The sequence below is a fragment of the Urocitellus parryii genome, chromosome 14, assembly GCF_045843805.1.
Source record: "Urocitellus parryii isolate mUroPar1 chromosome 14, mUroPar1.hap1, whole genome shotgun sequence".
NCBI lineage: Eukaryota > Metazoa > Chordata > Mammalia > Rodentia > Sciuridae > Urocitellus > Urocitellus parryii.
In genome coordinates this window covers 45,947,797-45,970,186 of record NC_135544.1, presented here as the reverse complement: position 1 = coordinate 45,970,186, position 22,390 = coordinate 45,947,797, and the positions used below count along the sequence as shown (strand labels likewise).

The window sequence follows — 22,390 nt, the reverse complement described above, 5'->3', positions numbered from 1 at the left end:
AAATAATCTGCAAACCTAAGTTTCGTATCTGTGAAATGGGGAGTATAGTGTATCTATCAGAGGTCTGTTTGAGAATTTTATATATATATATATATATATATATATATATATATATATGATTACAGAACATTATGCTTGTGTGTGTGTGTGTGTGTGTGTGTGTAAGTGTTTAACAAGGATTAGTTAACAAAGACTCTGAGTTAAACTTATTTTTAATAAAGTCAATACTTTTATTTTTTATGATCATGTTACTTTTCACATTGAAGTGTGTCTTAAGAATGTGGACTCCTGAGTCAGATTTACTAGTAGGATAAACTTCAACAAATTGCTTACCTCCTTTATCTACACGAAAGAGATTTGTTCACTTCTCATAGTGCTGTAGAGAAGACTAACTGAGTGAGCAAGTTGTCAGGTGCCCATGGTATACAGTACATATCCAACAAATGTCAGCAACATTGGCTTTCATTGTATCATTTTCCCATTGTTTTGTCAAATGAGCAAAGTTGAATACTCTTATATGTCCTTCTTTCCTTCCCAGTGTGCTTGACACACAGCTCCTCTTCACCATTTAACTGGGAAGACCCTTGTTCTCTCAATAGAATCAGTAAGTTATTAGAAGTGTTACTATAGACTGCATATATAAGATCACCTCTTAGTTACCAAAGAAAATAAATTCTATGAAATACGACTTGTTGAAAGTAAAAAATTGTATTAGTTTAAATTAATTTCTCTATCATAATTCTTGAAGATTGTTCCTTTTACTTAATGACACCAAATGGGTAAAACATGTCTTTCAAATTAAATAGCACAGAAGTTAATTTGTACATGATAGAGGTAAATAGTTTGTATAAAGTCACAGAATGTCCCTTCCTTCTCCACCCTCTATGTCACCAAATTTGCTGGTCTTTGGGTAAGTACCCATCCTAATACCCATATCTAATACTGTTTATTTACTCTTCATCTTATTCTTGATCTATTTATTTGTTTTCTTCATTAGGTCCTTGAGGATAAGAACTTTTTTTTTAATTTTTCTGTAATCATGTATATTTGTCCTATAGAATAGTGTTTGACATGTAGCTGGCTCTCAATAAAGGATAGAAAAAAATATGAAGATATTTCCTAAACTGAATGAGGATTGTGATTCAAATGTTTTCAGGTGAGACTAGTTTCAATCATTCAGTTCCCTGGTTATTCATTTATCCCTGTTTTCTTTCATGATAACAAGCAGCACTGGAGCTCCACATTGCAACTTAAGAGTGCACAACATTGGAAACTAAGCTATTTCTTCCTTAGGCAGTACTATCTGGAAAGGTGGTTGATAATGAACTTAATAAGACTGTGCACTTCAGGTAGGTACATTGTGTTACATCAGGTAAATGTGAACTATTCAAATGAACAAAAGTATTCTCTAAGAAGCAGCATAGAGGACTGGAAAGACGTAGAACCCTGGACTCCTGTTCTACCACTTTCCTAATCTTCCTAAAACCTTACTTTCCCTGTCCATATAATGAGACAGAAATACATACTTTCAAAGTTACTATGAACTTTTGAGATATAGGTCTAAACCCTTGCATAACATAGGCATTAAAATGCTATTATATTTTTTGACAATGGGCTTAGAGAGAATTTTATGAGAACTGTAATGAATTCATCCTACTTATCTTTTGAATTAGACGATTGTTTCACAGACTCTGGATTCAGCAGACTTTTGTTGGCCATTTCCACTAATTTCCAGCTGCAATTTTTATTCTGAAGCAAAATCAATTGATATTTTGCTTGATATTTTTCAATTAACTTGATATTTTTTAAACCAACATTCCTCAATTCCACATACACCCAGGGGCCTCTCCTTTTGGGGTTTAGATTCTTCCCATTAGACCTCAGATAATGAAATATTTAAAAACCAATGTGTTCTAAATAGTATGCAGATTGTTGGGTTAACTAAGAACTAGGTATTTTTCTGAGATGCTCACAATTTAATTTATATCTGAATTAAGCAGACAGACACGACACACTTTGCTAAAGAGCAGCTATGAATGTAATCTCCTGACTTGACTTCTTAGAGGAAAAGATTTCTTTGAGTAAGAAACATTTTAGATCAATTTTTGCTATTGTGAATAATCATGTTTTGACATTGTTCAGTAACTATATGATTAAAGTTAATACATTACTTTAAGCTGCTCAGCAAATGTAATTTTTCCTCATGATGTGATATTTGAAGTATCAATCTCCCCTTTGCATTCTCCAGTTCAATCCGTTTCCATAACAACCATTGGGACATGTTTTTAATGACTTAGCTTTCTTAACAAAAAAATCAAAGCTCTTGAAAGCATCATGTCCTTTTATTAATTTCCCTCATTTGTTTTGGATATTTACTCTAATAAAAATTTAGATCTTATTCACCGTTGCCTTAGGCAGTACTCAATAAAGGCTTTGTAATAAAGGCGATGGAAAACAATAGCTAGTGCATGATTAAATAAGAATTAAAAGGAGAAAGAAGCATGAGGTGCAAAATAAAAACAGCTGAAAACTCTAGGAGCCCTGACCCTAATTTATTTTCTGAATGTAAAAAGGCCACAGTGCAAAGATCAACTAGTGCACTCATGAGGAGACTGAATGTGTAGAAATAAGTAAATTATTCTAATTAGAAATTTAACATATACAACCTCTTCTTTCTATTTCCCTTTTGTTTGGTTTCCACAAGAGGCTATGTTTGTAAGCAGCACTGTCTATTTGCTATAGGCAGATGTATATTTTCCTTTTAGTCTTCAATTAGAATAAAAGTAGAAGATGGGAATAATTAGGAAGACAGTGAGGAAGATGCGTTTGGTAAATTTTAACTGCTAAAGGTGATTTTCTTTGTAAGGACAAGATTGTTGCATCATTTTATGCATTTGGAAAACTACAATATTTTTAATTTTTTACTAAAGGCAGAATTGTATTTTAACTGAATTGCAAATTTGTAATCATGATTTTAGTTTCTGAATCTTTAAATATGTATTTTGATCATAGCAGCTATCTGAGAATTGTTTGATCTACAGGATTAGTTCTTACACAGTTTAAGGCAGATGACATTTCTAATAAGCACAAGGGATTTAATATATGAGATATTGCACTTAATAGAGCCTTTTAAAATAGGAAATGAATCTTAGTTTTGCTCAGTTTATGCTCTCTGTTCAAGCTGTTTATATATTCTATGAATTTTATTAAATTTCTGTTATATTCTAAACACTGTAGTTACCACGGTAATAGTTCTTCATTTTCTCATTTTATATTCTCATGTGAAAAGGAAAAATAAATCACGTGCAATTATAATTATATAATTATTTTCAGGTAAGATAAGTCTATGATAAGAGAAAGAAAATCAGAATTGGCATAGAGAGTACATGATCAAAGCATATTTGGGACACAATATTAGGTGTATCTCTGGTCCAAGTCCTCACTGTTGATGTTCTAAGTCCTGAATTATGGTTTAAATATGAATTGTTCCCCAAAGGCTCATGTGTGAGCAATAAAGTTTAGAGGTAGAGTGCTTGGGTTGAGAGCCTTCACCTAATCAGTGCATTATCCCCTAACAGGGATTAACTGGAGAAGATGGGTCATTATGCATTTGTCTTTGGGGTAAATATTTTGTTCTTTTTTAAATTTTTTTTTATTATTGTTTGTTCAAAACATTACAAAGCTCTTGACATATCATATTTCATACATTTGATTCAAGTGGGTTATGAACTCCCATTTTTACCCCGTATACAGATTGTATTGTGTTCTTTTTTTTAAAATTTATTTATTTATTTTTTTATTGGTTGTTCAAAACATTACAAAGCTCATGACATATCATCTTTCATACATTTGATTCAAGTGAGTTATGAACTCCCATTTTTACCCCAAATACAAATTGTAGAATGACATCAGTTACACATTCACAATTTTTACATAATGCCATGTTAGTGACTGTTGGGTTCTGCTGCCTTTCCTATCCCCTACTATCCCCCCCCCTCCCCTCCCATCTTCCTTCTCTACCTCCTCTGCTGTTGTTCAATTCTCTGAGGAGAGTCTCTCTGCTTCCTGGTGCCATGTCCTGAGCTGCTTTCCTCTTCCTTGCCCTTCAGCCATGATCTCCTGCTTTACCTTGGATCCACAGCAATGAACCTGGTCATCTATAGACTAAGACCTCTTAAACCCATAGGTCCCAAAATAAACTTTTCCTCTTTAAAACTATTCTTGGTCAGGTATTTTGGTGATGACAGCAAATAAGCTTACTAAAACACTAGCCATGAAAAGATCTGGGGAAAGAAAGTATTTGGCATCTGATCTAAATTCATTAATACATAATGGCCTTTATCCTCATCTCTTCAATTCATACAATAAAGATCATCTCCATATTACCAATTTATCAAGATGATCACTCTCTTGCTATTATTATTTTTTAACTTCTATGCATAAAGATGAATCACATTTTATGGCTATTGATGATAAGAATATAACTGGGAAAAATATTAAAATTCAGTAGGCTATATTCAATTCAACCAGTTTCCAATGCTGAAAGTTATGAATGGAAGGCAGATAATTTGGAAAATTTTATTAATATTTAATACCAATTACTTTAACCTTCTAGTCTAAGAGATTAATTTTTCTAATAGTAAATGATACCACTCCACCTTGTTTTTAAGAAAAACAAACAAACAACCTCTATTCATCTGTTTATAGCAAAGGTTCTGCCAGATTTATTTTCTATTACATTTTCACTGCATGTAGTTATTTTGTGATATTATTTTCTCAAATGGTGGATTCTACATTTACATTTGTAAAGTCATACAAAGCCTATCATTTATTTATTTTCTGTATGATATCCAGGAAATAGTAGAGTTGATTGAGTCATAAAGAGTGAGATTCTAGGGCTGGGGATGTAGTTCAAGCGGTAGCGTGCTTGCCTGGCATGTGCGGCACTGGGTTCGAACCTCAGCACCACATACAAATAAAGATGTTGTGTTTGCTGAAAAGTAAAAAAATAAATATTAAAAAATTCTCTCTCTCTCTCTCTCTCTCTCTCTCTCTTTAAAAAAAAAAGAGTGAGATTCTAGAAAAAAAAAAGTGTCAAGTTCAGGTGTTTTTCTATATTGCGCAAATACCAAAGTGGGTTGGTTAAGCACAAAACAAAGCAAATGTTAGAATAGCTGTTACTAATAAGGACAACACTGACAAGCTGATAATGGTAGGATTCCTCAAGTAGAACACAAAAATTCACTTAAAAACTTCTAAAAGAAGACAAGAGCACTTAATTTTCATTCATAATTCTTCATCAGTTTTATAAACTTTGGCTTTTAACACAACTGTCATATTTTGAAAATAAAAGATTGTTTATGAAATAATTAAACAAATCTTTTTTGCTGCTTATTTTATTAATAAATGCTTATCAGACTGTATGAGAACATATTTGTTCCAGTAGCTGAAAATTTGATTTGTAAATTATATATTATCAGTAAATGATGCCTCACTTCAAGACATATCTTGGGATTTAAAAATCAGACAGCATCTAAGTTCACCAATGGTTCTTTCTTGCTTGCTACTGGTATTGGTTATCTGATCCCTTAGAGGCATAGGATTTTCACTGGTATTTGTGCAAACATGAGTATCAACACCTCATAATGGGCCTGGTGTATAAAATAGCCCTAGAAATTAAGATACCTGGGCCCTAATCATTTAAAGTAAATTATATAAATTTTTAAATAGTATCTCTATTTCATTACCTATTTAGATAATTAAATCTGCTTTGAAAATTATATTTTTATAAGTATGTATCTCATTACAAATAACTTTTCACCTGACTTTTATATATATGTATTGCATGTTTCTCCTTGAGAACTTTCTCAGGTAGTTTCTCTTTAGTCTTTTCTAGATCAGCAAGCATCTCATCCTGGACTACGTACAGACAGACCCTGACTTATGATGATTCCACTTAAAAAATTTTCAACTTCACTATGATGTGAATGTAATAAGCATTAGTAGAACCGTACTTACAGTTTTGAATTTTGATTTTTTTCCAGGTTATCATGTTTAGTACAATATTCAGTCTTGGTGCTGGGCTGTGTTCAGTATGCCATAGTTCCAAGCTAGCTGTGTGTGTTCATCTGTGTATGATTTTGCTACACTCTGATGATGTTCACTAAGTGTATTAAACACATTTTTACTTAATATTTTCAACTTATGATGGGTTAGACATAACCCAGCATAAATCAAGGAGCACCTATCCATAGAAGTCTAGAGAAACATCGTCTGAGCTATTTGAAAGTGACAAGTCATTTCTGTCAAACAAATGGAGTGACACTTTTTCTTCTCTACCCGATGACAGTCTATTAATAGCCTCAAAGAATTATCATTGATTGTAGATGGGTAATTTTCTCTGGAGTCATTGCTGACCATCTAAAAATGACATTTTCTAATCTTCCTATGTTGACTTCCATAGATTTTTCAACTCTAATCCTCATAGAATCATTCACCTTCTTAATTCTTGATTATTTTGATCTCCTTTGCTCTCACTTTAAATTTAATATTGGAGCTCTGATTTGGTTCAATAAATTGCTTAAGGGTAGAGTTGGCATAAAGTGTTTTTGTTTTCAACAAGTATAATCGTGTTCCAATAAATTTAAAGAGAGATTTCTTCCCTGCCTGTCATTTAAGATGAGATGCCTTTTCCCATTTAGGTTACAGTGGTGAGGATCTCTGCTTCATAAGCATAATCCTTCAAGTCCCTCAAAGTTCTTATTTATTTTCAAAGATTTTAAGCTCAATAAATATTTTCTGAGTTTATAAAGCAGGTAGCATGAATTGCCTTATAGATCAAAATAGAAAACCTAGATCTTTTCAATCAGATCAGTTACTGAGAATGAGACGGTGCAAATGCTGTGAAACTGTCCACATTTATATGTCCATCCATGTAGAGCACCGAATAATCTAACAGGCACATAGCACAATGTATTATAAAGGAAAGATTTTACTTGTGTTTATGCTGTAATGAATTATTTTCTCATTTGCAATCTTTGTTTTTAGTCAAATATATACAATTCAGATAATGATGGCAGTCTTTCCCCAACTCAGGAGGGATACTATTATAGAGTGGAGTTACCCGTTAAGACTGCTTGAATTGTTGAAAAACCGGCTTCATCGGTTATTACCAAAGTCAGTTTGGATAGGTTTTAAAGTTTCTCTATACCTAAGTTTCTTTATCCATATGATAGGGGCAATGATCATACCCACCTCATCAGATTTTTGTGAATCTTAAAAATGAATATATTTGTAATATGCTTAGAAAAGGTCCTGGAACATAACAGCCATCATCGTGATCATGATGGTGATCATCATCATCTTTAGAAGGCATATAATTTATACTTGATAGCCTAAAATGCTCTGGTTGACAGCAGAGGAATAATAATAAATGTATGCTTATACAAAGTGAAAATGCAAATCAAAAAGATTACTTCACAAGGAAGGAATGCATTTGCGATAGAGACTGACTAAATACCTTACATTTCCTATTTGTGTCATGGAGGAAGACTATTTTTCCCAGCATTCTTACATATGTATTTGCATATGTCCATGATTTCCAGCCAATGGTATGAGGACAGAGTGAGAGGCACATCACTTTTACACCTACCTATGTAGTTTCATGATTAACCACTCATTCTCTTTCCCTTCTCTGATAAGTTCAAAAGCCATGTTTTTAACAATAGCAGCATGAGATGTGAGGAAACGAATCCCTGCATTCTTTGTTGATAAGTCAAGTTACCTATATTGGACTGAATTGTGAACAGAAGCAAATTTTTATCATGATAGCATTTGAAATTTCCCAGTGTATTGTTAATTTCCTAACTCAGCTTTCTATCCTGATAATCAAGCTATAACCTCCAAGTTGTAAACCCATTTCTCTGTATTATACATATTTTTCAAGACAAGATCAACTTGATAGAGACATGGGAGAAGAGTGAGGTAAAAGGCATGCCAAAAAAAAAAATCCAGACACATGGATTGTCAGAAGCAAAACTATCAGAACCCTAATAAGATTTCAAGGAATTGGAAAATTAGAATGCCAAGATTCTGGAAATAGGAGACTCAAGGTATTTAACACTGAAATCAACTCCTGGTTTCATAATCTCCATTACATGGGGAAAAGCATTATTCTCTTGTACATTGATTAGAGGCAGATAATTTGATCATGGTCACCACTGTCACCATTGTTTGAAGAGGACAATGTGAACTTTGAGTTCTGAGACGAGAAGAATTTTGTGTTGTCAGTCTAGAGAATAATGCTCCCTTTTATGAAAGAAAGAAACATGCATTGAATATTTCGTGAAATACTCATCTTTTCGTGAGAAGTGGGCGGTGGCAGAGATGAGATGGTTGTTTACTAATTCCATCTCACTTCCTTTGCTGCATAGGAATACAACCTTCACCACCTTCTCTTACACTTTAATTGGGCCAAGGGGTTAGGTTTGGGCCAATTGGATGAGGCCCAGGCTTTCAAGGCTGCTCCGTGCATTAAGGGCCCAATCTCCTTATTTTCCTTAGTGACCCAAGAGGTCACATGTTTAAGAGGGCAGCATCAGAAGATGGAAGGAATGTTATTGGTAGGCAGCAAACATCCAAGGACAGCTGCCCAACACACATCAGGCTCTGAGAAGAGAAAGAAATGTTTTATTTCTCTTTGTTAAGAAACAGGTTTGAGGTTTATGTGCTACAATGGTTTGAGGTTATTCCCCTAATACAGTATCAAATAACTACTGCATTTAATTAAATCGATAACTTGGTATAGCTTTCTTTCTACTAAAATTATTTGAATGGGAAGAAAATGTCATCAAGAAAAGGAGATGGTGTGCTTAGTAGAAAAGCCTGGCCTTCAGAAGCCTGTTACCTGTCACCCTTTCATCTTTACCAGCTATCCGTAAGTCAATTAACTTCTCTGGGCCACAATACACCTCTGTGAAATGAAGGTAATATTAGGTTACTGGTTATAGGCAGAAAGCTAGGCCAAGTGTTTGCTCAAGATTTTATGTGATTTTTGATTTATGATTCCATAAAATAGGAGTTAAGCACTAAAAGCTCCTTTATTAGAACTACAGAAGAAAATATTTCTTTATTTAAATTTTTTTTAGTTATTGACTGATACTTGAGAATGTATCTATTTTCTGGTATTGAGAATCTGACTCAGGGCCTGGCACATGCTAGGTAAGTGCTCCATCACTGAGCTACAATTCCAGTCATCAGCTGTATGTATAAATATCGTCTAACACAGTTTTATTATATTGTATAACACAGGTTTATTGTATGACAAGCAGTTTTATTGTAAAAGATAACTTAGCAAAAGATTGTGTTAGAGTGAAATGACACAGCACAGGTGATAATTTCAAAGAATCTATTCTTTAGAACTCTGAATATCCAATAGTATCGCACCCATCTCTCCATACCCTTAGCCCTCCCCCAGCAATCCAAAAGGAAGGGATTTAAGCAGGATTTTGATGCTACTTTTAAGTTTTGTCAACCAGAATCCTGTTCCTTGCTTCTGTGACATTCATTCACTAATGTTTATTCAGGATCATTATCTCTACATTAATGATGTGATCGGAATGTTTATGTCCTCTTAGAACTTCATATGCTGAAATCCTCACCCTGAGGTGATGGTAATCAGAGGTGGGCCTTTGGGAAGGGATCAGGCCATGAGGGTGCAACCTCCATGAATGGGACCAGTGACCTTACAGATGAGGCCCAAGGGAGCTTGTCACTCCTTCCTCCCCCCAAGGACACCCTGACCATGACTAGGAACCAATCTGAGGGAAGGTAGTGAATGCTGTACTCCTTTACAGCCAGGAAAAGGAGATGGCATTAGAGAGCACCCATATCATCTCTGCCACAATCTACCTTTATGGTCATTAAATATTCATATCATGTTCCATTTTCTCATGAAGAGGAAGCATTACTCACTATACTGACAACACAAAATTTTTATAGTCTCACAGTTCAGAAAAAGTCCATGATCCAAATCTGTTTGTCATAAGCCACCCATTTATACAGTAGAACAAACAGACTAAGACAATGAAGTAATAAAAATTTTCAAATAAACCAAAAGTTAAAATAAAACCCTGGATAACATTAAGTGATTTTTTTAAAGAGAGAGAGAGAGAGAGAGAGAGAGAGATTTTTAATATTTATTTTTTAGTTTTCGGTGGACACAACATCTTTATTTTATTTTTATGTGGTGCTGAGGATCAAACCCAGTACCCCGAGCATGTCAGGCGAGTGCACTACGACTTGAGCCATATCCCCAGCCCAAGTGATATTTAATTATATGTTTATCAACTAGTAAAATAGGCTAATGGAAACATGCACATTCTTATAAGATGATAACATGATAATATATACGTTTAAATGTTAATTTAAAACTTAGTGAATGGAATTTTCCATCTTTAAATAAAAAAAATTATTTTATAGCCAAAATCTAAGCAAAGAATATTTAAAAGTCCTCTTGCCAATGAATCATGTACTCCTATTACTGGAAAATAGTGGCTAATTAAAGCTGAAAACAAAACATTGCAGAGTATATTATTGATTTGTTCTTCAAATTATTTTTGCAGCCCTTTAATTCACAACTGGTGAAAATCACCAGGCTTTAATACTTTTACTCAGATATTTTTAGAAAAAGTATAAGAAAATACAGAAAGTATGATTCTAATTCTTTAATTGTGTTCGGCTGACTCATTTGCTTTCCCCACAATGATTCCATTATACAGTTATAATGGAATTATAGATTCCAAGAACTTTTAGAATTTCTCTAAGTTGCTAACATAATTAAGAATAATTCCAAAGTAAAAGAAAGAAAAAGAAATAATTGTTTAATTTAAGTTAAATTGTACTGTTACATGATATTTGTAGTTAATTGAGATAAGATATTTTATTGCCATCCATTAAACTGGATTTAAATGAATATTATACCAGAAAGCAAACACAACCATAAAGGAGATGAACACTTACTTAGCATGACATCCTCTCCCCATTTCTTAGCATTCCATTTAAGTATAAGACATTGTGAGGTAAAATAACTTTCCACTCACCAATGTGGAGGTTTGTGAGGTATCAGCCAAATCCCCTGAGATCTCGGGTGTTCGCGTGTTGTTTGGGATTCTGTGAGGGTTACGGGCTATCGCTTCACACCAGCCCAGCATTTTCTCCTTCCTCTTTTCCCTTTTCAATTTCTGAAATTCTGAAAATAATTTACATTCCCTGAAACAGTCACTTATTTTAGTTATGTTTTGGAAAATACACAAAAATTGAAGTTAAATCAACAATTTAAAGAAATACCATTGGGGGCATTTTATTTTAACAAGGAATTATGAATAGGAAAACAACAATATGCCAAATAATATTAATAATATCTGGGAGCCACAGGATAGTGAAAATAGTACACATCTTCTGAAAGAACCTAACACTTTCATGGCTTGTCTGTGATTCTCCTAGAAACATAAGTTTCTTGCACTGGGCTCTAAGTATTATTTCCAGGGATCTGTTTGTAGTGATAGGTTCTTACCATGGGAGCCAAGAACAGACCTACCCCCTGATAATATCTGCCAACACTCACAAGTAAGTTAACAGTTAATATATGTTCTGAGAAAGGAGTCTGGCAGTAGTTTTGGTGTTGTGAGAACATCAAGGAATGTACTTTCTTAGACCTGGATGGCCTAGTTCAATCACAGGATTTGGCCTATTAATGGAACCATAAAACATTATGAGATGTTGATACTCATGTTTGCACAAACACAAGTGAAAATCCTATACCTCCATGAAACAAGAGATGATTTTGCTGATTCTGGAAAAGCACAGAAAACATTTTCTTTTTCCAAAAAAGTAGTGGGAGTTTACTGTAAAATAATAATGCAAAGTACAGTATAGTAAATGCATAATCCAGAAACACAGTTGTTTATTATCAGGCATTACATACTGCACATAATTGTATTGCTATATTTTTATATGACTAGCAGCACAGTAGATCTGTCTATAGCAGCATCATTGAAAACACAGGGATGATGCTTTGCACCATGATGTCTAAGGTGTCTGTGACATCACTAGGCTTCGGGGATTTTTAAGCTCCATTATAATCTCACTTTGTATGTACCGTCCGTTATTCACCAAAATGTCATCATGCAGTACATGACTGTATCAATGACAAATAAAATGTGTTACTGCTTTTCAGCAAAATGTCCTACAGAAGCAGAATAAAATGAATACAGACCAGTGACAGATTACTCATTCAGGTAGATCCCTGATAATCCCTCTTGTAAAGTTCTGCCAGGTGTAGAAGAAAAACATTTCAGTGCAAGTATATAGTAAATTTAGAAATATGACATACATCACTGTATGATCTATTTAAACATAATAATTTATTAAAATCCTTATTATATTATTACTAGAACTACTCTACAACTCCTTCTAAAGCTTACCAGAATTTTCCATTTGGGAGAACTTTTTTGTTTCTGAGAAAGTTCTATCAACAAGGACTTTTAACATAATGGAGAAACATTGCTTTCCTTGTAAAGTTTTACAGCCTACTTTTCCACTCCACCACCCTCAGTAATTAGAAATAGTTTATTGCAGGTCTTTAGTTAAATGCATTACACTGTCAATTAAATATCAAAAATAATGTGGAGTAATTATTTTTCACAGCATCCAAAGCAATTAGCAATCTGGTGGTTTATAACATTTCAGGGATTCAAAATAGCACATTTCAGAGCACTAAGAAAAGTAACAAAGAAAGGTTGCACCATGGATTGATGAGTTATTACTCTAAATGACAAAATACTCAAGTTAAATGGATCTGAACAATGTAAATAGGAAAGTGATAAAAACTTTCATAAAAATTAAGTTTAAGATACTCATCGAAATGAATTTCTTAATAAGACTGACTATCTAATATGAGTAACTCATTCATTTGAGATACAGAGAAATGGTGAAGGGAACTTGAAAACCTTTGTCTGAATGAGCAACAAATTATTGGTGCTTGCCTTTTCAAACACATTGCTTGAGATTTTATGAAAATATCTTATCTATTTAATACTAAATCTGCATATCCAACTAATTTGCACTTCACCGAAAGTAAATATTTCCACATTCCCAGAACACACTATCTTGGTTACTCATCAGTTTTTAATTGCATTTCTTGAAGTGCTCTAAGAGTAAATGAAAATGAGTATCTTTGTTCAAAGGCAAAGAGTGAAATGATACATAATGACCAAAACAGTTTCATCAAGTATAAACAAATGTTCCACTTCTAAGTTATCTGCCATCCACTTCTTAAAAATTTTAACTGTATAATTTCGTATCACTTTAGAACTTATAATAAAATGTTGAATTCATGCATGAATAAAAAGCATCAATTAGTGGTCCACAAAATTATTGTATCATCAGTATCCATTCTGAGGTGTATTTGTGAAGCAGCCAACTTCTTCTTAAATGAAGTAGTATAACTTCTTTTTCAGCATGCTTTTGATATGTGATGGTGGTCGTGGTACACACATCACTCCTTATTTGGTAGGCATTAATCCATAAGTATTTATCCCCAACTCCCATGATATTGTAGGTGCTGAAGAGAGCTATGAGATGAAGATTACTTTCACTTCTTATTTGAATTGACTATACAATAATCCACTCTAGAGAATTTTTTAGTCTGAGAATCACTGGGTCCTTTCTGATCCCTAATTTTGTGACTTATACATTCATTTGCTTAACTCTAAGGTGACTGTCTACTCATCCTGACCCACTCCCTGAAATTGGCTTGTGCAAATCATCTTTTTGAACTGTTTTGCGGACCTGCTATCACCAAGTCATCTTGATAAAAACTATTAGATTTTGGCTACACCAACCAAAATATATATTACAGTAAAATATCCACTGCATTCTGATTTGCTATTGCATGTATCAGTTATCTTAATTTTAGAATTATTAGTTGAGCTAAATATTTCAGAGTTAAAATGCATACTTTCATATAAATAATGTTAATAATAAGAATTAAGTATTAAAGATGGGCACTGTACTGACAAGAGAAAACAGAAAAGAAACATAATGTTTCTATAGGTTGGAAAGCTTGTGATTCAGCTTGGACATATTCATAGAAATATTTATAAAGAAAAATAAATGTGTGAAATAATAGACAATACCAAACTACATAGTTTGTGACCACTTAATATTTATTATTTTAATGAGAAACCTACAAAAGGCCTGTGATGGTTGCTTTACTATGTCTGGATATCCATCCATATTATATTTTAAAATAGAATTTTTGTCTTATGACTTGTTCTTTATAATATGCTTCTGCTAAGGTAGGAGAATCCAATCTCTAATTTATCTCAATAGAAGCAGCTTGGGTGTAGAAGAGAATTGAAAAGAAAGACAGGGATAAAATGGAGAGATCCATTGCCTCACTCCTTAAATCCCTTTGGGTCCCAGACTGTTGTGACTTCCCTCAAAAAATATCTTCTGTTTTGTCACCCAGAAACAATCAAATTATGTATCGCATTTCAAAGAAAAAAATTTCCGTATCATTGATGCTAAAGTAGAAATTCTAGAAATAGTGTAGGCAAGTTGGAAGAACGAAAGAGTTAAAAATGTTGATGGCTGAGCCTCTGCAGACCAGCCTTCTTCCTACAAGGGTCTGAAGCCTGCATCATATTCCTAGGTCTAAGAATGTACTGTCAGCCAGAAGGGTAGGAAAATTATAAACATTTATAATTAACCCTAAAGCACTTTAAACTGTAAGTATCATTAGTAATATATCAGAATAGGAAAGTGGTCATTAAGCATTCATGTTAATTGCTATCTAACCACTGAACCAAGCTAATATGAGATGCAGCAATGAGCAACTTATATAATGATCACAGGAAATTGAGATTTAACTAAGCTTAATTTTTAATATGCCACTCCAAGCAGATATTTAATTTAATAAATAGGAGCATAGTGCATTCTCTGTGGACTAAATTGACAACAAATTAAAATTGGAAAGAATATAAGGCAATTGGGTATATCTTATGGAGAATAATTTACTTTTAATGAAGGAAACATTTACTGAATACTTCCTTTGTGCCAGACACTGAGTTTGGAGTCCTGGGTACAGAGATGGAACAGACCCAGAGCTTAGAGGCAGGAGGGGGAAGAGACAAGTACACAATCTCTTACATGTACTGAGATACATGTACAATGATAGTGCAGTGCCACTGTAGATATTTTGAGAAATGACATTTAACTTAGTATCGTGTTCCAGGAAAGGTTGATTTTGGAAGACTCTTAAAAGAAGCAAGATTAAAAGTAATTCACATGAAAATTAAAATTGTTATTATTCCAAGGGCTCCTTTCACAATAAGCTGGATGGCACAACCCAGAGGGCTTCATTCACACAGCACCCGTGCAAATGGCATTGTGCTACTGGATGCTATTCACATAAAACACCGCCTGAAGCTCTGCAGTCTGGAAACCTGATTGATTTGCTCAAGTGAGTCTCATATGCTCACCTTACTTTATTCCAAGTCTAATTTAATTTAATCAAAAAATCAGTATTTTGTTTCCCGCAGAAAAACACAGTTGTCTACCCCTACATACATCTCTATTTCTTCAACTATCTTCTTCCTCAAATTTGCCTATTCTGTATTATATCCAGTCAAGTGTGATTATGACCTTCAATAAATATTCTCTCTGTTTACCACATACAGACAATTGGGAAGGTGTCTCTTGGCCTCAAATGTAAGACTTGAAAATGGCCCTCGTCTAGAATTTCAAGGTTTTTTTTTTTTTTTTCAATGAACAATTTCTGAGTTTTGGCTGTGTATGTTTTTTTTTAGCTCAGGTATCATTCAGAACTATGTCTCACCTATTGGACACATACTCCATCCCAATAGGATAATAATGAGGTTTGATTTCTATAATGAAAGAAATATCTTACAAATAGGAGAAGGAAGGGGGTAGTTAGAAATATGTTTCCCTTCCTTACTAGATTGTATATATTTGAGAATTAATTTTTCTTCCATGAAAGTATGTATGCGTATGTGTGTTCCAAGAGTTTGTCCCTGAAAATCCAGAAAACTGTAACATGCATTCCTATAATTCACACCAACTGCTCCAATGAACATTAGAAAATGAAACAGGAAAGAACAAAGAATGTGAGAAAATGTCGAACATCTAAGAACTATGGGATAATTTTAAAAGATTTAACATATGTACAGCTGTAATACTATAAGGAGAAAAAAGTGATAATAGAGTTGGAGAACTATTGCCCAAATATAAGGTTAATATACAAAAGCCAACTGCTTTTCTATATACTCACTTGCTTATCTCTGTTAATGAACAACTGGGTTTTGGAAATTAAGAGCACCAACATTTCTGCATAAACATAACAAAATATTTACAGGATTCATATGGAAAACTATAGAACTTTAATTTAAAAAATAAAAACTCAACGATAGCAGTCATAGTGTTTGTTCATAAATGGGAAGACTGAAAATTGTTCACACATAAGTTCTTCCCTACTTGAGCTATGAATTCAGTGCAATGTCCAATATAAATCCCAGCAAGCTATTTTGACAAACTTATTCTAAAATTTATGTAGGATGGCAAAATACCTAGACTAGGCAACACAACTAAAGAAGAACAAAGTTGTGGGATACACAGTGTTTCAAAACTTACTATAAAGTTATAGTAGACAAGACAGTACAATACTAATAAAATAATATATTAAACAATGGAACATAATACAGAGTTCATCAATAGACTCAAGAATATTGTCAACTCATCTTTGGCAAAGGAGCAAAGGTAATCCAATGGAAAAAAGGGTAGTCTTTTCAATAAATGGTTCTGAATAACTGGATATGCACTTGTTAAAAAAATGTCTAGTCACAGACCTTACAGTGTTCACAGAATGAAATTCAAAGTGGAACATAGAGCTAAATGTAAATGCAAAACTCTAAAATTTCTAGAACAGATAGGAATAATGTGGGTGGCTTTGGGATTAGCAATGAGGTATTAAATACAATGCTAAAATTATGATATGTGAAAGAAAAAGGCTAAGGTTGGAATTTATTAAAATTACAAGCTTCTGCTCTCTGGAAATCTCTTAAGAGAATAAAAAAGGAAAACCAGCAACTGGAAGAAAACATTTGCAAAATGCATACAAGATTAAGATGTATTCAAAACATACAAAGAATTCTCAAAACTCAATAACAAGAAAACAACCCAATAAAATGGGAAAATAATCTGAACAGACATCTCAACAAAGAAGATACACATATGAAAATATGCTAGCATCATGTGTCATTAGATAATTGCAAAGTAAAATAAAAATGAGACAACTCTATGTACCCATTGAAGGGATTAAGCTCCAAAAACCTGGTACTAACCCAATGCTACCTAGGATGTAAAGTAACAGGAACTCTTACTGATTGCTTGTTGGGATTCAAATTGGTACAGCCACTTTGGAAGACAACTTTCTATTTTTTTTTGCAAAGATAACCATAGTTTTATCATAAATTTTAAGGTAATTGCCAGATTCAACAATTGTATTCATGGAGGATTTAAAAATTTAAACCCCACAAAAATGTACATGAAAATGTTTATTACAGCTTTGACAATAATCACCAAAACGTGAAGTGATAAAAATGTCCTTCAATAGGTGAATGGATAAACAAATTGTGATAAATTCATATAATGACATACTATTCATAAAGAAGCAGATAAGTTATGAAGACATAAAGATGAATGCATGAACATTAAATGCATATTGCTATATTAAATAACCTGGACTGAAAAGGACTTTATTTTTAACTCCAATTATGTGATGTTCTAGAAAAGGCAAAAATTCTATAGTGCCAATAAAATAATAAGTGGAAGGGCATCTAAACTATTCTCTATGACAGTGGAGAGTGGATACATTACATTCTGCATTTTTGATCCTCTATAGAACTTTATTGCTCACAGTTTTAACCTTTTAGTATGCAAATTCATATCTCACATAGGAGGTTCTGAATTCCACAATAAAATGCAGACTGTGAAAAATATAATCGCAATACATTACAAACACATAGAAAACCCTCACTGAAGAGAATGTGGGAAAATATACTCTCTTAAGTACCTTTGGAAATGAATGGAGTCTGTAAGGCTAGAGGCACAAAATATTGTACACAGCACTGTGCATCAGTTCACAGTATTGTTCCCCATGGAAGAATGGGGTAATGACTCTGACAGCACTATAAATGAATACTGGAGCAGACCAATTAAGTAAATGTTGGACCATGAGAGTCAAGTTTCTCAACGTAGGAGAAAAAGTTTGCAGAAAAGCAAGTGTAGAAAGCATGAACCAGGTAGTCATGGATCAGAGTTAGAGACTTCTATGAACTATGGGCTCATTTTTAGTTTAATACAGACATAAAGATTACACATAGGAATATTTATAAGATATATACATATATATGGGTATGCATATCTGTATATGGATTAGCATACACACATATTATCTCTTGTTCTGTCAGCTGAGAAAATACAGAGGCATTGAAACCCCAGGAGCGAGGAATAAACCTGATGTCCAGATCTTGGTTTTTAATACTATTTTCCAATAAAAGGTACCACAAGTGCTTCATCTGACTGATTCCCAGACTTTGGCAGAAAGAGTGCAAGACAAGCCTGGAGAAACTTAGAGCATTATAAAGTAAGAAAGTGCTGAAAAGCAAATCAAAACAAATTAAGTCACAGACAAAACACAACTGGGGGTTTATCTCAAAGGACACAGAACCCAAAGAAACCAGCCCCCAAAGACCAAAGCTGGTATAATTTAAACAACGAAATAAAGTAGTACCACAGTGTAACCCAAAGTGTCAGATAATTCCATGAGTCTTTAGTGATATGATGCATGACTGAATAAAGAATAAATGGGAGAGAATACACAAATATTTTATGAAGAATTACAAACATTTACGTAGAAAATCCACTGTCAAATACAAAAGGGGCATATCACTTCCCACTTCATTGTAGACTGTGGCAACTTCCTTTCAAAGAGTACAATATGGAAAGATGGAAAAGAAGAGAATCTTTAAACTGGAGAAACCTGGCAAACCCCACATGGGCAGGAGATCAACAGGGTTAAGTCATGTTGACTCACCATGTCCTGCAAGTGGTACTCTAACTTGGGGTTCCTCTCTCCCCAATGCTGAACTCCAGGGTAATCAATAGGAAAAAGCAAATCAGAAAAATCTCATTTGAGGGACACCCTATGAAAACCTGACCATTAATCTGCACACTTGTCAAATCATCATACATGAGGAATGTCTGATGATGCATGCCTGTAATCCCAGCAATTCAAGAGGCTGAGACAGGAGGATCGTAAGTTCAAGGCCAGCCTGAAGCAAATTAGCAAGGACCTATGCTACTTAGTGAGACCCTGTCTCAAAATTAAAAAAAAAAAAATTATAAATTGCTGGGGATGTGGCTTAGTGGTTAAGCACTCTTGGGTTTAATCACCAGTATCAAAACAAAAACAAACAAACAAAAACAACAAAGCAACAACAACAACAACAAAACTTGAAGAAAATCTAGCCAACTGTCACAGCCAAATAAAGCCCAGGGAACTGTGACAACAAGATGTAATGTATGCCAAATGGAAACTGGAAAGGATACTAGATAAAACCTAAAGATATCTGGATAAAGGACATATTTCAGTTAATAAAAATTTATCAGTATTTTCCACTAGTTGTAACAAATGTGTCATATTAACATAAAAGGTTAAAAATAGGGGAAACTGGGTATAAGGTACATGGGAGTTCCTTATATTATGTTTGCATTTTTTTTTCTATAAATCTAAAACTGTTTTAAAAAGTTACTTAAAAATTAAATCTGTAGTCTATTTTTTCAGATCTTTAGAAACATTTTATTTCAATATACAATTCTAAGCAATAACCAGTAGAGAAGTGCATATACCCAAAGGCTAGTGACTTAATAACTCTAATAAACTGTTCTAAATTATATGGTTTGGGCATTTATTATAGAGAAAGATTGCAGATAATGTTCAAAATTTTGAGTGGAGATATTTTTTTTCTCTTTGGGTGAAATAAATAAATAACCTATGAAGCTGGCAGAAAAGTTTGTATTATAGCAGTACTCAGAAGTTGTCAAATTGATTTTATTCAAACTTTCCAAAAAAATTAACATCTCTGGGCTCAAGATAAGCCAGTTTCCACCCCTGTCTCTGCCAGAAATGAGGGAATTTGGAGAGAGAGAAATTTAAAAAGTTTAAGGCAGTACCTTTGAAGGACACACTTTGCCATCTACACAAGACATGTACAGTTCCTCAGTATTCTATTATCTTGGGCTTGAAACTGTAAATTTATAAGAAGAGTTTAAGAAAACTCACATTTTTTGAGTAGCTCTTTATAAACACATTTAAATGTATTTGAATAAAATATGGATTTACAATTTTTTCCAATGTGAAACATCTTTTTATCTTAAAAAGTTAACCATTGTTGGGTTTGGTGGCACATACCTGTAATCCCAGCGGCTCAGAAGGCTGAGGCAGGAAGATTGCAAGTTCAAAGCCAGGCTTTCTGCCTCAGCAACAGTGAGGTGCTAAGCAACTCAGTGAGACCCTGTCTCTAAATAAAATACAAAATAGGGCTGGGGATTTGGCTCAGTGGTTCAGTGCCCCTGAGTTCAATCCCTAGTACACCCTACCAAAAATCATAACAAGTCTTTGACTTATTATTAGGAGGATGTTTCATATAGATTTATTAAGAACATGCATTGCTACATGAATTTAAGTTGTGATTATAATAATTTTATAATTCATCTCATTTATGTCTTGCCATCTTAGTAGTCATTGGAATGCCTGCATGTTTTGTGTGAAAAATTCTATATTTTGCAGCCACATGGAGCCTGAAAATGACTTCCAACATTAGTCATATTTTTAAACACTTGTGCCCTTTCAATTGATTTTGAGATGATTGTGTCAGCACTTTTACCATTTATTCGAATGTAGTTTTTTAGATAAGTTTTTCAAAACTTTAGTTTCAAAAATGTCATATACAGTTTCCCTGTGTTTTCCCCTTGTTAAGTTACTGAAGTCCTCCATTCCTTACCTTTCTTATATTATTAGTTGAAATAGCTACTGAATTTCTTATATTCAAAGAGATATTTTTATCTTTTTTTTTGGGGGGAGAGTTCTGAGGGTACTCAGGGGGACTCAACCACTGAGCCATATTCCCATCCTATTTTATTTAGAGACAGGGTCTCACTAGTTGCTGAGGCTGACTTTGAACTCACGATCATCCTGTCTCAGACTCCTGATCTGATGAAATTACCGGAGTGCGTCACTGAACCTGGTGATACTTTTATATTTTTGACACTAATTTTTCTAAAAGAAGTTATGTATGTCCCTCTTTACTTTAACCTCTAGGGAACTCAAAAGTGAACTATAAAATTTAGTGTTTTCTAATGTTTCTAGAGTAAACACACATTCAGTATGTGTCTTAGTGTATCTTAAGCATTTATTAATGTTATTATTATATTATTATTATTATTATACATTGGTTAAGCCTATTTTTAAACTGATGTTCTAAATGGATTTTTGTAGTTCCCAAAATTTTTTGTAAATTATAAAAATGGCATTCAGATAAATATATTTCTAAGATGCAATTACATGTTAAGTTAGTTCATTTTTAATACTCATTCATAATGAGTTTTCTCTCCCCTCTCCATCCAACCTCAAACTGTGGTACTTATTTAAAATGAAGTAAAAGAATGATATAGTCCTAGTGTTCTATCATTGATTTCTGTGAATTGTCATATAGCTGCTAATAGCTATTAGAAGTATAAATTACATTTCCTTCCCTACATAGATGATTAATTGATTTCTTTGAATTCTCAGATAGCTACTAATAGTTATTAGAAGTATAAATTACATTTCCTTCCCTATTTAGACTAATTGAATGCAAAATCATATTTCTACTATGTAGAATTTACTTATTTTAGTATTAAAATTTTTATGTGACCTAATCAGAATTGTATTCCAATGGCAGAAATACGATAATGTACTATTGCATACTCAAGTTCCTCTCATCAGGGACAGTTTACCTGAATGAAGACTAAGACATTGACCACCAAGATGTTTCCTTTTGCATTAGGCTTATTTGCTACAGACCACTCTTGGCCATTTCCAGAAATGGCTTTGTCCAAATCCCCATAGTACAGACATCGATATGCATTCATATCTAGTTTTGAAAGATCATGCTTTGATTAATTTTCATAATCAATTAATAACTAAACTCAACACTTAAATTTCAAAGAGATAAAATGTATATTGACTTTGACTGACTTCCCTTTTTCC

General features: G+C 33.5%; 1 protein-coding gene across 8 annotated transcripts in view; it reads right to left on the bottom strand.

Moving 5' to 3' along the window:
* The window catches only part of Marchf1 (membrane associated ring-CH-type finger 1), a 410,023-nt gene that overhangs the window by 270,130 nt on the left and 117,503 nt on the right, over positions 1-22,390 (bottom strand). For 3 of the 8 annotated variants that reach the window (XM_077792650.1, XM_077792652.1, XM_026395843.1), the window contains exon 1: positions 11,100-11,210. The exons of 4 other annotated variants lie outside the window; for them this stretch is intronic. In XM_077792650.1, the coding sequence (XP_077648776.1) occupies positions 11,100-11,210 (111 nt within the window). Of the gene's footprint in view, positions 1-11,099; positions 11,241-22,390 lie in introns of those variants that run through there. One more of the 8 variants, XM_077792655.1, reaches the window with a different exon arrangement.